The 15,582-nt window shown below is 41.8% G+C and overlaps 1 protein-coding gene, 1 long non-coding RNA gene and 1 other non-coding gene across 3 annotated transcripts in view; 1 reads left to right on the top strand and 2 right to left on the bottom strand.

Annotated features, from left to right (window-relative positions):
- Positions 1-449: 449 nt before the first annotated feature.
- Positions 450-5,500, bottom strand: LOC127484231 (uncharacterized). The gene is made up of 2 exons (XR_007911084.2): positions 5,375-5,500; positions 450-780 (listed from the first exon to the last, which is right to left on the bottom strand). It is a non-coding gene; the product is annotated as an uncharacterized lncRNA (long non-coding RNA).
- Positions 4,820-4,924, bottom strand: LOC127484319 (U6 spliceosomal RNA). Its single transcript, XR_007911188.1, has one exon. It is a non-coding gene; the product is annotated as a U6 spliceosomal RNA (small nuclear RNA).
- Positions 5,494-15,582, top strand: part of ABCC2 (ATP binding cassette subfamily C member 2) — a 67,803-nt gene continuing 57,714 nt past the window's right edge. Inside the window, exons 1-2 of the mRNA XM_008270326.4 lie at positions 5,494-5,778; positions 7,979-8,152. Coding sequence (XP_008268548.1) covers positions 5,746-5,778; positions 7,979-8,152 — 207 coding nt within the window. The 5' untranslated portion in view covers positions 5,494-5,745. The remainder of the gene's footprint in view (positions 5,779-7,978; positions 8,153-15,582) is intronic.

The raw sequence follows: 15,582 nt of genomic DNA, 5'->3' as shown, positions 1-15,582 counted from the left end.
CTACATATATATATATATATATATATAAGATCACACAGTATTTGTCTTTCTGTGTCTGACTTATTTCATTTAGCAAGTCTGTCTGTGTTATCACAAATGGCAGAATTTCTTTCTTTTTTAAGGCTGAACACCATTCCACTAGATGTGTATACCATATTTTCATTATCCATTCATCTTTCAATGGACATTTGAGTTATTTCCAAATCTTGACTGTTGTAAAAAAAAGAAGTGCTGCAATGAATGTAGTACAGCTATCTCTTTGAGGTTATGATTTCAGATGTGGGATTGCTGGGTCATATGATGGTTCTATTTTTAATTTTTTTGAGGTACTTCCATATTGTGTTCTATAATGGCTGCACCAATTTATATTGCTATCAGCAGTGTACCAGGATTCCCTTTTCTCCACATCCTTGCCAACCCTTGTTATCTTTCCTTTTTTAAAACAGCAATTTTTTTTTTAAGATTTATTTATTTGAAAGGCAGAGTTACAGAGAGGTAGAGGCAGAGGCAGAGGTAGAGAGAAAGAGAGGTCTTCCATCTGCTGGTTCACTCCCCAGATGGCTGTAACGGCTAGAGTTATGCCGATCCGAAGCCAGGAGCTTCTTCCGAGTCTCCTGTGAGGGTGCAGGAGCTCAAGGACTTGGGCCATCCTCCACTGCTTTCCCAGGCGATAGCAGAGAGCTGGATTGAATGTGGAACAGCCGGGACTCGAACCAGCATCCACATGGGATGCCAGCACTGCAGGCAGAGGCTCTTCCCACTACTCCACAGTGCCAGCCCCTAAAACAGCAATTTGAATAGACATGAGGTGATATCTCATTATTATTTTCATTTCCACTTTTCTGATGGCATGATGTTGAGCATTTTTTTTTCATATATCTATTGGCCATTTGTACATCTTCTTGGAAGAAATGTCTAAGTCCTTTGCTCATATTTAAATTGGCTTATTTTTAAGGAGTGAATGCTCCAACATGGGAAGCACAGCAGTTTCATAGAATGACAATTGCTTTAAGTAGCACTCTGACCTCAGAATCAGCCCTTAAGGTATTCTGGTCTGGCTGAAAAGCCTGTGAGAGTATTTCAGGCATGGAAGGCCAAGACACAGGCAAAAAACGTCCTACATGAAGACCTCAGTGGGTGAGACCCCAATGGAAAGAAGTAGTCATCAAAGAAGGAGGTATTTTTCTCTGAAGGGAGGAGAAAACTTTCACTTTGCTTATGGCCTTGTCTAGATACTGATGACATTTGTGGATTCAAAGGCTTCCATAGCCTAGGCAACTCATGTCAAGAGTGGTCACTGATATCATACATAAGAGTGTTAATTGTTAAATTAACAACAGGAGTCATTGTGCACTAATTTCCCATGCAGGACCTCTGTCCTCAAAGAGTTTTATTATGAGAGTTAACAGTAAAACTTGTTCTCAAAGATTTATTTCATTTTAGTTTATTAAGTGGAGGATATTCTTATGTCTCATAAGTTTTAGTTATGCCTAAGTATCCAACTCTATTGCTTGTTTTCTTAGGTGTTTCCTTAATTAATGATAAAACTTTTTCTCAAGGACTTACTTTCTTTAAATGTATTAAGTGGAGGATATTCTTATGTCTCACAAGTTATAGTTATGTCTAAGTGCTCACAAAAGATGTATCATTCTTGGGTGCTTCTCTGAAATTAATTAAGCTTAAAAAAAAAGTGAAATTAACTTTGTGATGCCATGACTTTGAACAGCCCTTGTCTTGACTATTGAGGAACAGGGATTTTTTTGTTTTTTGTTTTTTATTCTTTTTCCCATGCAAATTGTTGAACTCTTTACTTAGTATAGAGTTGGTCTTCTGTGTATAAAGTTAATTGAAAATGGATCTTAGTGGAGAACGGGACTGGGAATCGGTGAGAGAGGAGGAGGAGGGGTGGGAGTGTGGGTGGGTGGATGGGTATGGTGGGAAGAATCACTATATTCCTAAAGCTGTACTTATAAAATGCATGAAGTTTGTATTCCTTAAGTAAAAGGTTTCTTTTTTTTTTTATTTTGAGTTATGTAAATTCCTTTTATATTTTGGATATTAATCCTTTGTCAGACAAATAATTTGCAAATATTTTCTCTCATTTTGAAGTTTACTATCTTGTTAATCAATCTGTATAGATACAGTCTGAATATACCACAGACAAAGAAGTAATAAATTTACAGATGTAATCACCTATCTGAAATCCAAAGTTGAATTTCCTGTATTGGGTTTAGTGTTCTTCCCTTCTCAGTAGAAGGGATGGGGGCCACTGCCGTCTGCAGTACTGCCATCTCATATGGGGCGGATTTGTGTCCTGGCTGCTCCACTTCTGATCCAGCTCCTTGGTAATGCATCTGGGAAAGCAGTGGAAGATGGCCCAAGTCCTTGGGCCCCTGCACTCATGTGGGAGACCTGGAAGAAGCTCCTAGCTCCTGGCTTAAGCCTGGCCCACCCTGTCCATTGCAGCCATTTGAGGAATGAACCAGCAAATGGAATACTTCTGTTGTTCTTCTCTCTCTTTCCATAACTCTGACTTTCAAATAAATAAATAAATCTTAAAAAAACATAGAAGGGATGACAATGGAGAATTAACAAGTCCTGATTCTATAGATACTCCTTTCCATTCTTCTAAAATGGCACTGAATATTAATGTATTCTGGGATAATCTTTTTTTCTTTTTTATTTATTATTTATTTATTTATTTGACAGGCAGAGTGGATAGTGAGAGAGAGAGAGAGACAGAGAGAAAGGTCTTCCTTTTGCTGTTGGCTCACCCTCCAATGGCCGCCACGGCTGGCGCGCTGCGGCCGGCACACCGCGCTGATCCGAAGGCAGGAACCAGGTGCTTCTCCTGGTCTCCCATGGGGTGCAGGGCCCAAGCACTTGGGCCATTCTCCACTGCACTCCCGGGCCCTAGCAGAGAACTGGCCTGGAAGAGGGGCAACCGGGACAGAATCTGGCGCCCCGACCGGGACTAGAACCCGGTGTGCCGGTGCTGCAAGGAGGAGGATTAGCCTAGTGAGCTGCGGCGCCGGCCCAGGGATAATCTTTTTTTCTAAATGTCATTTGTTGAGGTCGGCGAGATTGCTATTCCTCTATTCCTTTAGGATGCCTGGAAATGACTTCACTCATATTTGGCAAACTACCTCTCATGCAAATAAACTTTTTGGCAGCCCTATCTTAAAGCCACCATACTGATATTATGACCATATCCAAAATTATTATGACTAGATCTATAATTATTAATATGATCATTTCTCAAATTATTCAAACTCTGTCCTTCCAGATCACTTACTAATATTTAGTTACACATTGTCTATCTGGTCTCTAATTTAGTGTCTCCCAAACAGACATTAAGGGAGCTATGAAAATAGTGCCATGCTTAAATAAGTTCAGGAGTCTCTGATGCCCTTGAGTTCCTTGTGGGAATATTTTTGGGGGTGGGGGTCATATTGATGATAATATTTTTAAAATGAATATATTTCAGATCATTTAAATAAGACTTTATGAAATTATTTCACTGTACAACTTCAGAGCCATGTTTACATTTGTGTCAATGACCAAAATGGTTCCATACAATCTTCCAATTGATTGTGTTCACACTTTAATATGCTGGCAGGCATATCTGGCTGTTTTAATTTAATATAATGTCTTAAAATAACATTTGTGTTACTGGAGGGAGAGGATAATGGGAAGCTGTTGTTTAATGGGCATAGAGTTTCAATTTTGCAAGATGAATAAGTACAGGAGATCGGTTACACAATGATATGAATACACTTAACACTAATGAATTGTATACTTAGAAATGATTGATGATAAATTTTATGCCTGTTTAACACAATAAATAATGTTTTTGTTTTTGTTTTTTTTTTGACAGGCAGAGTGGACAGTGAGAGAGAGACAGAGAGAAAGGTCTTCCTTTTTTGCCGTTGGTTCACCCTCCAGGCCGCCACCGTCAGTGCGCTGCGGCCGGCACACCGCGCTGATTCGATGGCGGGAGCCAGGTGCTTCTCCTGGTCTCCCATGGGGTGCAGGGCCCAAGCACCTGGGCCATCCTCCACTGCACTCCCTGGCCACAGCAGAGAGCTGGCCTGGAAGAGGGGCAACCGGGACAGAATCCGGCACCCCGACTGGGACTAGAACCCGGTGTGCCGGCGCCGCTAGGTGGAGGATTAGCCTAGTGAGCCGTGGCGCCGGCCAATAAATAATGGTTTTAAAATATCATTGACACAAATAATGCCTGATAATTATGAGAAGACACAAATAAGTAAAAAAGAAAAATCACCCAGAACGCCACTAGCTAAGGTTAACATTTTTGTTGCATAAATCATACATACATATTTTATATATCTGTATGTATGTGTATCGCCATGCCACAGAGGGCCACACAGAGAGAGAGAAAGGTATTCCATCTACTGGTTTACTCTCCAAAGGGCCGCAACGGCTGGAGCTGGGCTGATCCAAAGCCAGGAGCCAGGAGATTCTTCCAGGTCTCCCACACAGGTGCAGGAGCCTAGTGACTTGAGCTGTCTTCCACTGCCTTCCCAGGCCATAGCAGAGAGCCGGATCGGAAGTGGAGCAGCCAGGACTGGAACCGGCACCCATATGGGATGCCAGTACTGCAGGTGGCAGCTTTACCCACTATGCCACAGCGCTGGCCCAAAAAATGTGCATTATAAAACTGCAGTGATTAAAATTTTTTTTGCACCAATAAACTTTTTAATTCCATTTTTCCACAAGTTTTTAAAGCACCCCAGTATAGGTTCACACTGGATATGCTATTTTATAACCCAACTTTTTCTTTTTTTTTCTTTTTTTTTTAAATATGGAACGCTTCACGAATTTGCATGTCATCCTTGTGCAGAGGCCATGCTAATCTTCTCTGTCGTTCCAATTTTAGTATATGTGCTGCCGAAGCGAGCATTAACCCAACTTTTTCAAACAAATTTTACACTATTTTAAACTGTGTTTAGGTTCTGTGTTCTTAATTAAAAATCCAGAGGAGGGGGAGGGTTGTTTTTTTTGTCTAGAATTTATGACACCCATGTCCCTCATCAGAGTATTTTGATTGGATTCTTGACTCTGGCTCCCGAGCACAGCTTCCCGCCAAAGCAAATCCCGACTGATGGCAGTGATGGCTCAAGTAGTTGGGTTCCTGCCATCCATGTGGGTGACCTGGATTGCCTTCTCCACTACTGGCTTCCATCCTGGTCCAACCCTGGTTATTGTGAGTATTTGTGGAGTGAGCCAGTGATTGGGAGCTTTCTGTCTGTCCGTCTGTCTCTCTCTCTAGTAAATAATAATTTTTAAAAATTTTAATCCAGAGTAGAATATTCCATGAACTCTGAGACCTTTAAACAGAGTGAAACTGTACCTTTAGGGATGCCCGCGTCCTCTGTCATGCTGTCCTGTGTCCCAGGGGAGTGCGACATTACTGCGCTCCTGATTTGTCATCTGCTGACATGCCTACTGTGGCTCCTGGTGCTTTGGGTTAATCTGCCCGTCCCTGTTGCTCCTCAGTCACGTGTCTATCCACTGGGATAATGTAAACATGCTCCAGGCAAAGTTAAAGATTAAGTTGTTGAGATGAAAGTTCAGGAAAGCTGCCTTTAATTGGAACATCAGAACATCAGAATGGAGATAAGTATCCATTGCCACTCACCTTCCACCGTGCCTAAAGAAAGGAGTAAAGAAGCAGCAACATAGTCAAAGAGAAACCTTCATTCCAGAAGTGCTCCAGGAATCATGCTGGATAAGTTCTGCAACTCTACTTTTTGGGTGAGAAATTATATTTCTTTTCACTATTGACTCTTCTCAGACACAGAACAAGTGGTAGATTAGGTTGGAGTGGCCACCAGCAAGAACCAAAAATGTTAGCTACGCAGTTGGTTTAAAGCTCAGGTGTTTTTAGAAAGGATAATTAATAATATTTCCAGAAGATATATTGTATGGGAAAGGTAATATAATTTATTCTGTATCATAAGTTTATGTTATGCCTGTCTCCTTTCTTGGGCTAAATAGTTGCAAAATTGCCTTCTCTAATGAGAAACAGAGGAAAACATTCTCAATTTCATATGTCTTAGGAAAGGAAATTGTTCTGTAGTTTATGGGGTAGGAGGATTAGGAGAATGTCCATAACCGAGTCTTATTAAGGTATGTTGAATTTGAAATTATATTTTCTACAGAAACTGGCATCTAATGATATGGACTAGAAATTGAAATCAAAAATGCAAAGGTGGATATTGTGAGCACTGAGATAATTTTTAGGCCATTAGCATTGGACAATACTGTTTTTAGAAGAAAAGGACAGGAAGAGAGGTAGAAATTTAACATAGCAGTAAAACGCGCTTGGGACACCCATATCCCAAATCAGAGTGCCTAGGTTCAAGTCCCTTCTCTACTACTGATTGCAGCTTCCTGCTAATGTACACACTTGGAGGCAGCAGGTGATGGCTCAAGTCCCTGCTACCCACTTAGGAGACCCGGATTGAGTTTTGGGCTCCTGACTTCAACCTGGCCAACCCCCAGCTGTTGCAGACATTAGGAGAGTGGACCAGGAGATGGAAAATCTGTCTGTCTGTCTCTCTGCCTTTCAAACAATAATTAAAAAAAAAATTCTTCTTAAACTATTAAATAAGAAAGGAAAACAGGAAGTATCCCTGAAGAAGAGCTTAGGTATTTGGATGAACAAGAAAAGTACAAGATCATGCAGTCATCGAGAACAGAGAATTTCAAAACAGAACAATCAACAGTAGTAATTGATTTTGTGAAACAGAGAATGAGAAGGATTTAGTGACTTTGAAGTGTCATCTGATGCTGGTATCAGCATCAGAATCACATGGGGTGATTAACAGAGTTTCAGTATCTCAGGTGATTCTTCTGAATTCTAAAGTATGATAACTGTAGACGGGAGAGGAGGAGGAATGAGATAGCAGAGCACGTAGGCAGCATTTCCTATGTTGGATCGACCCAGGGCCCCATGGCCTTCAGAACCAGGACATGTATCCAACAGGAAGAAGGGATACTCTTGAGAATTTTCTGAGGCTCCTCTTACAAATTCAAAGGTCACCTCAAAACTTCCTCTAAAGAATCTCTTATAAGAAGCCATATAAAACAATTTAAAAATAGTTATTGCCAACTCTAATGGCTCAAAAATTACCTCAGTGCTCATAATGCTCAAATTTGTATCCCTGGTCTCAACTTCTCATCCTTATCTACCCTTCCAAGACTCAAATGTAATGGCTCTCTTTCACCATACAGAACATTTCCATTTATTGTAGAGTGAAAAGGCTGGTGTAAAACTTGCTGAGAGGGGCAAGTGTTTGGTGAGTTGTTAAGACTCCACTTGGCATGCTCACTCCCATATTGGAGTGCCTGGGTTTGAGTCCCACCTCCAGCCCCGATCCCAACTCAACTACTTGGATCTCTGTCAACCATGTGGGAGATCCGGATTCAGTTCCGGGCTCCTGGCTTTGGCCTGGCCCAGCCCCAGATGTTGAGGTTCTGACATAGCCCTCTGGCCCACGTTATGACTCAGCGTTCTGCCTTTCTTGCGTGCATCTTTGAGTGTCTGCCAGTGAGTTCAATCAGTCCTAGCAACTAGATAAGAACAAGTCTTTATATCCCGAAGAACTATTCTCCCTTCAGATTAATGAATAGTTCTTATTCCTACAACTTGGCAATTGTAGTGATGAGGTTTACTTAGAATGGCTGGAATAAAAGTTCACTTAGAATCACAGGAAGTTGGGATTTTAGAGGTTAGGTTGGCTGGAAGGTTACTAAATGTCATGAAATAGTGAATTTGTATCAATGAAAAATATAACATATTTGTATAACGAAAAAATACAGATAAAGAGTAAGGCTGGATAAGGGTAGGGAATTGAGTTAAAATCATTTGTAAGCTGGTGGGCTGTGCTTGGGGTTGTGCAGCTGTTGTCAAAAATGCATGTATCCACCAATCCTTCCTGTGGTCCCTCAGAATTCCTCACTCCTGGACAGCCCAGAGGCAGACCTGCCACTCTGTTTTGAACAAACTGTTCTGGTGTGGATTCCGTTGATCTTCCTTTGGCTCCTAGCTCCTTGGCAGCTTTTCCATGTGTACAGATCCAGGACCAAGAGATCACCTATAACCAAATTCTACCTTGCTAAGCAGGTAAGGTAACCCCACTAAGTTCAAACTCTAATTCCTTGATGCCCAATAGAGACATTTTCTTGGTGGTTAGAATTCGCCTTCCCTTTGTCAGCAGCTGCTGTCTCAGGTAGAGCCATGCTCTGGTGTCTGGCCCTTCACCTGCCCTATGCCTCACTGGCCCCTTGCCATATTTCTTAAAGTGACTTTGCATTTTAAAAAGCCCACTAAAAATGGGCTCCCTAAACACAACTAGAAGTAATGGATAAGTCAGATTATTTTTATCTTTTCAGTAGGAGAGTACTGAAAAGTTTGTGAAAATGAAATTAAAAGGTAAGTTTACTTTGTTGCAAAAAATTGGAAAGCATTTATACAAGGGATCTTCAAAAAGTTTGTGGAATTGCACATTATGAAAAATCTATGGATGGATTTCAAAAAATTTTGCACCAAAATAAGCTTATCTTTTAATCACAGTTTTTATGAACTTTTTGAAGTACCTTTGTATTTGAGAAGAGAACCTTGTATCACCTGTTTTTAAGCTGTTCATACAAATCAGGAGACTATCATTCAGTTGGCACTTACCATGAAGTGAAAATAAGCCATGTAACAAATCGTTTATACCATGCAGGCAACTCAACCATCACTCATCTCCCAAAACTTGGATCTGCAATAGTTTCTGTTTTTCCCAGAGTATTCTATGAGTCAGGATGATCACTCACAGTGGCGAGGGGGAGGGTGTGAGTGTGCACAGTGACAGGCTGAGTAGGGAAGCAATGGAAAGCACAGAAGCTACGAGGAAGAGCCACAGCCAGCTGTGCTAACTCAAAGAGGTAGCTTGTGGGAAGCCACCATCTTCAGTCTAGGTTGTACGGTTAGCTCATAAAATCACCAAACAGCTTCCTTTCACTAGTTTTATTTCTGTATGCTTTAATCTTTAAAAAAGTTTTCAGAGAGGCAAATTAAACTCCATGTTGTGTGAGCCTATGTAACAGTGATTGTCAGGTAACTGCAACCTAAAGGGGAGGAAAGAGCTTGGCCAAAGGAAGTGGGATTCACACTAGCATCTGGGGTGGGGTTTGGTAGTGGGTTTTGTCAGACTTTGGATAGGACAAGAGCAGTCTCTGAGAGCCTGAACTAGGGTCGCTGTCTTCCTTGTTAACTTGAGTGCCTAGCACAGGACATAGTTCAGGTCAAGCCCTCAGGCTGGTGCTAAATGTACCTAGGAGTGGGGATTGAGTCAAGAGTACGTCAGACTCGACCTTCTGGACGTGGAACAGCATGTCTCAGTGTTGGAATGAGTCAGAGCCTGGGGTTAGGGGCGGTCAGAATTTGGAGGCTCCTGTCATTTTTTTCTGGAGCTTACAAGAAGAAGAATGAACAAATCAGTATTCCATTTTCATAAAAGTTATTAGTTAATTTTTAAAAGATCATTTATTGAGATGTAATTCACATACCATATAATTCTCCTACTTAAATACATATAATCAGATATGTGCAACCATCACTAGAATCAATTTAGAACGTTCTCATTCCCTTGAAAAGAAACCATTTAACTCCCATCTCTCTATCCTCCTTAGTCCTAAATAATAACTAAGGCTCATATACTTTCTCTCCCTATGGTTTCTCTATTGTAGACATTTATGGTTGCTTTCTTAGCATATTGTTTCCAAGGTTCATCCATGTATCCGTATTTCATTCTTTTATATGGCTGAATATTATTCCATTGTATGGATATGCTATATTCTGTTTAATTTTTTAAGATTTATTTATTTATTTTAAAGGCATTACAGAGAGGCAGAATTACAGAGAGGCAGAGGCAGAGGCAGAGAGAGAGAGAGAGAGGTCTTCCTCTCTCTCTGGTTCACTTCCCAAATGGTTGCAACAGCCAGAGCTGGGCCAATCCAAAGCCAGAAGCCAGGAGCTTCTTCCGGGTCCCCCATGCAGATGCAGGAGCCCAAGGACCTTCGCCATCTTCCACTGATTTCCCAGGCCATTTCAGAGAACTGGATTGGGAGTGGAGCAGCCGGGACTTGAACCGGCGCCCATATAGGCTGCCAGCACTGCAGGGGGGGCTTTACCTGCTATGCCACAGCACCAGCCCCTATTTAATTTTTATAAATACAAATCTCTATATAGAAAAAGAAAAGCAGTGTATTAACTACCCCCCCCCCCCCCACCATGTAGCTAATCATCTACTCACGCTAACTTACAGTCTCAGGAGTTCCATGTCAAACTTATATTTTACTCTTGTCTTCTACTCTAAGGTGACATGGATTAGTATCTCCTTAAAAATTTCAGAATAGGCCGGCACCGTGGTTCAATAGGCTAATCCTCCGCCTGCAGCGCCGGCACACCGGGTTCTAGTCCCAGTCAGGGTGCCGGATTCTGTCCCGGTTGCTCCTCTTCCAGGCCAGCTCTCTGCTGTGGCGATGGAGGATGGCCCAAGTGCTTGGGCCCTGCACCCGCATGGGAGACCAGGAGGAAGCACCTGGCTTCTGGTTTCGGATCAGCGCAGTACACCAGCCACAGCGCACCAGCCGCAGCAGCCATTGGGGGGTGAACCAACAGAAAAAGGAGGACCTTTCTCTCTGTCTCTCTCTCTCTCTCACTGTCCACTCTGCCTGTAAAAAAAAAAATTTTTTTTCAAAATAATTGGTTTCTACTATGAAACAGTTCCTCATAAAGTAAAACTTCGCCTCTTTTATGAGAATCTTCTTTTCAGCTCAATCCTCAAACTATTTCTCACCATCCCCTTCTACCTGCTTTTGGGCTGAATTTCCTCTCTGGTTCTCCTGTTGTTGTTCAGTCATTAGTGCAGTGTTGATCTCTTCTGGACTTAGTCAACTTGCCTGATCAAACTAGTAAAGCCCTAGGTTGGTTTGTTTCAAGATGGATCCTTAGTGAAGGACCCAAACCATGGTAGGTTATTGAATGAATTGAATGTAAAAGTGAATGAGAGGGGACATTTAGCTTAGTAGTTAAGATACCAGTATCCCACATTGGAGTATCTGGGTTTAGTATCTGCCTATAGCTCCTGACTCCAACTTCCCACCAGTCTTGACCCTGGGAGAAAGCAGTAATGCTAGTTCAAGTGGTTGGGTTCCTGCCACCCACATGGGAGACCTGGACTGCTGGCTCCCCAACTTCAGCCCCAGCCTTTGTAGGCATTTGGGAAATGAACCAGTGGATTTCTCTCTGCCTCTTAATTAATTAGTTTCTTCTATATTTTCAATGAATGAATGAGTCCCAAGTGAACAAAAGAGGAATTTGGTACTGGAAGCTGTGGAAGGCCAACCATGATATGCAGCAAAACTGAACTTGATATTGAGCCAGTGAGATAGGGGAACAATCTTTAATTATTTGCAGAAGATAACACATTTGCAGAAGATGTTGAACTTGTGAAAAGTTTGAGAGAGCAGGGCCAAGATAAGTGAGTGGAGGTTGTTTGAGGGAAGCAGATTTTGATTAAATATCCAGAAATTTTTTATACTACCTATATCTGCCTGATAATAGAATGGACTATTGGAGGATATAGCCCTTGAAAATATTGAAGCTGCAGTTAGACACTCATCTGCTAGAAAACAATGGAAATTAGGCACCCTCTATTGAGTAGAAGATTCATACCAGGGTGTCTTATCACTCCTAATGTGCTGAGAAAAGGGTCCTTGCAGAAATGGAGAAGTAGGCAATATAGCCAAACTATAGTCCTTTCTCTTTTAATACCAGTGATATTGGATCTCTTTAGTTTGAGTTTAGTAAACCCCTTGTCCGATTGAAGCTCCTCCAATAAGTCAGAAATCAAGGACAAAGAATGTTGACTTGGTAATCATTAAACAAGCACAGTATTTTTCTGACCCTAATGGTAGTGTTGGATTTCTGGTTATAAAGAACAATGTGTGGTTATTGTAGAAAATTTGGAGGCTTTAGGGAACTATAGGAAGAAAATTAAATCCATCAATAATTACATCACTCTGATACACTTCTATTAATATTTTGTTATGTTTTCTTCTCTCTTTAAAAAAATCAAACTTAATAGAAACATTTAAATCAAGAGTAAAAATCTTGCTCATGACCTACCTCCCAATTCAATCCTCCAGAGGTCTCCATTTTAATTACTTTGATTATTACCTTCTTATCTGCAAATAATGTGTCATTTCAATGGAACAGGGAAGGCTGGGAGATAAATAGTATAAAATTTGGCACTTTGAACTTGAAACACTCACCGTTTTCTTTGAGTATGTGTATTTTGAAAACAAAAAACAATTACATTGTATATATGATTTTATAATCTATTTTTTTCATTTAAGATGATATAAAACCATTTTCAGTGTTAGGATTATTGTGAAGCATGATTTGATGACTCTGTAGTAGTTCATCACTGAATATACCATAACTTATTTTAACAACGCTTGCAATATTAACTCTTCCCAACAAACTCCTCCACCGTTATGGATTATTTTAGGTTTTTAAAATTCTTCATTATTAAAAGTGAGATTCCCATTAACATTAATTTAGATTATTTCTTTGAAATGTATTTCTAGAAGTAGAATTACTATATTAAATTACATGAGCAGTTCTTCAAGTCTTTAAGACATAACAGAAAACATTATAATTTAGGGGAATTTTTGCCAACTTGGAGTCTCACCCATGGCTAGAACTGTCACTGGAGGAAAGGCCATGGTTCTTGTCTTCACGCAAGAAAGAATTCAGGCGTGAGACAGAGAGTGCAGTGATAAGGCTTTACTGGGGATAGGGCATCCATCAGAATGGAAGGGACAGAGAGAGCGCTCCCAGTCTCTCAGACTGGGGGAAAGCAAGGTTACATGGCTAAATTGAGAGCATACTCCTGGGCAAGCCAGGTGGGCAGCTCAGCAGAGAGCTGAGCGTGCAGTCTGTTTGGACTCCCTAGGTTTTTTGTTTGTTTGTTTTTTAATTTGAGAGATAGAGTTAGACAGTGAGAAAGAGAGACAGAGAGAAAGGTCTTCCTTCCGTTGGTTCACCCTTCAAACGGCCAGCGCTGTGCCGATCTGAATCCTGGTCTCCGACAGGGGTGCAGGTGCCCAAGCACTTGGGCCATCCTCCACTGCCTTCCTGGGCCACAGCACAGAGCTGGGCTGGAAGAGGAGCAACCAGGAATAGAACCCGGCACCATATGGGATGCTGGCACCGCAGGCGGAGGTTTAGCCAAGTAAGTAAGCCACAGTGCCGGCCCTTGGACTCCCTAGGTGGTTTTTTTTGTTTGTTTGTTTTTTTTTTTTTTTTTTTTTTTTTTGGACAGGCAGAGGTAGACAGTGAGAGAGAGACAGAGAGAAAGGTCTTCCTTCCACTGGTTCACCCCCCAGATGGCCGCTATGGCCATCGCGCTGCGCCAATCCGAAGCCAGGAGCCAGGTGCTTCCTCCTGGTCTCCCATACGGCTGCAGGGCCCAAGCACTTGGGCCGTCCTTTCTGCCTTCCCGGGCCACAGCAGAGAGCTGGACTGGAAGAGGAGCAACCGGGACAGAATCCAGCGCTCCAACCAGGACTAGAACCCTGTGTGCCGGTGCCACAGCAGAGGATTAGCCTAGTGAGCCGAAAGCGCCGGCCCTCCCTAGGTTTTTAAGGGAGTCTATTTACCCTCCTTCTCCTCTCCTCTAGGACCAAGGATGGGGAGTCCTGGCAGAAGGGTTTATTGGGTGAAAATTAGCAAATTCCTCTCCAGATTTGCTGGCACTGGGGCAGAGTAGGGGGACTTCCCTTAGGGCATCTGTGAAGTTTTTATTGCCCCATGTTATCAGGTCAGGTAATTTGGTCCTGAGGAGAGAGAATTCTACTGCTTTCCTTGGGGGAAGGGCTGGGACCATCTGGGAGGTTATCAAGGTCTGGGCAGGACTTTGAAGTGCAAGATGCTGGGCTCCTGGAGCTTCCGCAGTAGGTGCTGGTCTTCAGGCCTGTCTGATACACACATAGGCTAAATTTCTGACTTCCTACCTAACTGAACTGTGTATTATATTTTCATTTTCATTAATTTTTATGTGCAGCACTGTCATTTCATTATTTTATTTTTCTTTTCTAGGAGTACTAAAGCAATTGATAGTTTTGAGTTGTTAAGTATATTTCTTCATTTGTGAATTGCTAGTTCATATAACTTGCTCATTTCTTCTAACAAGGGTGTTAGTGTATTTAAGTTTTTATCTTTTGAATAGATAGAGGGTTACAAAATTCAAGAGGTACAAAAGGGAACACAATACTCTAGTTACTCATTCCTGTCTTAGTTGGCAATCATTAGTAGCAGTTTCTTCTCACAGATAACTCATACTTTTGCAAACACCTGCATACATGTGTTTATTTGTTCACACAAATATGAGTGTCCCATGGATGCTCTTCTTTATATTGGCGATCATAACAGTCTGCTTTTCTTTTAGTGACTACTTGAAATGCTATTGTTACCAGAGAAGCAAAGCGTCCTTGTCTTTGCCAAGAAAGAATTCAGGCGTGAGACAGAGAGCAGGGGAAAGCAACATAGCAAGTTTTATTAGGGTAGGGACATCCGTAAGAACAGATGGGCACCTCTGTAGACAGGACCTGAGAGAGAGTACATAGTGCACATTTAGGCTGGGGTTTTTAAGGGAATGGATCTTGCCTTCCCTCCCCCTCTTCTTCTTCTCCTCCTGGAACAAAGGACTTGTTGGATGTAAATATGAAAAATTCCTTTCTGAGTTTTTCCCCCTGAAGTTATCAGACAGGGGAAGCCTGGCCTTAGAGGAAGGATGGTTATTGGGTAGAAGGGGCAGGACCCCCTGGAAGGTCATCAGGATCAGGGCAGGACGTTTGAAGTGCAGATACTGGGCTACACCTGGAAGGTTATCGGGATAACTTTGAGATGTGGATGCTGGACCACTGTAGATGTCAATTCCTTAGGCCTTTGTCACCACACATAAGCTCATTTCTGACTTCCTACCTAATACTATTATTTAGATGCACCATGATATGTGCCCTACATGTTAGGAGTTTCGGTGGTGTCTATTTTTTTCTGTCATAATAAGCAATGCTGTAATAAATAGTGTGTAGGGTAAATTCCTAGAAATGAAATGACTGAGTTAAGGGTATGAAGACTCAAGTGTTTATAGATAGTATAAATTGCCCAAGCACTTGGGCAGTCCTCTGTTGCTTTTCTCAGGCCATTAGCAGGGAAAGGATCAGAAATGGAGCAGCCTAGGCTCAACCAACACCCAACTGGCATGCCAGTGCTGTAGGCAGAGGCTTAACCCACTATGCCACAGCGCCAGCCCCCTGTTAGATTTTTTTTTTTAATTGCTTTGTGGACGTTTTGTAAAGTAAATTGATCATTTTCAAATGAATTGCTGCATGTACTTCTAATCAACTGTGTCAGTTTGATCTATGTAAGCTTGTAGTAAGGTTACTTCCTTTTCTTTGGTCTGGGGAATGGTCTGCTAGTTATTTTCTCTACCACGT

The sequence above is a fragment of the Oryctolagus cuniculus genome, chromosome 15, assembly GCF_964237555.1.
Source record: "Oryctolagus cuniculus chromosome 15, mOryCun1.1, whole genome shotgun sequence".
In the NCBI taxonomy this organism is placed as follows: Eukaryota; Metazoa; Chordata; class Mammalia; order Lagomorpha; family Leporidae; genus Oryctolagus; species Oryctolagus cuniculus.
This window is presented reverse-complemented; position numbering and strand designations above follow the sequence as displayed.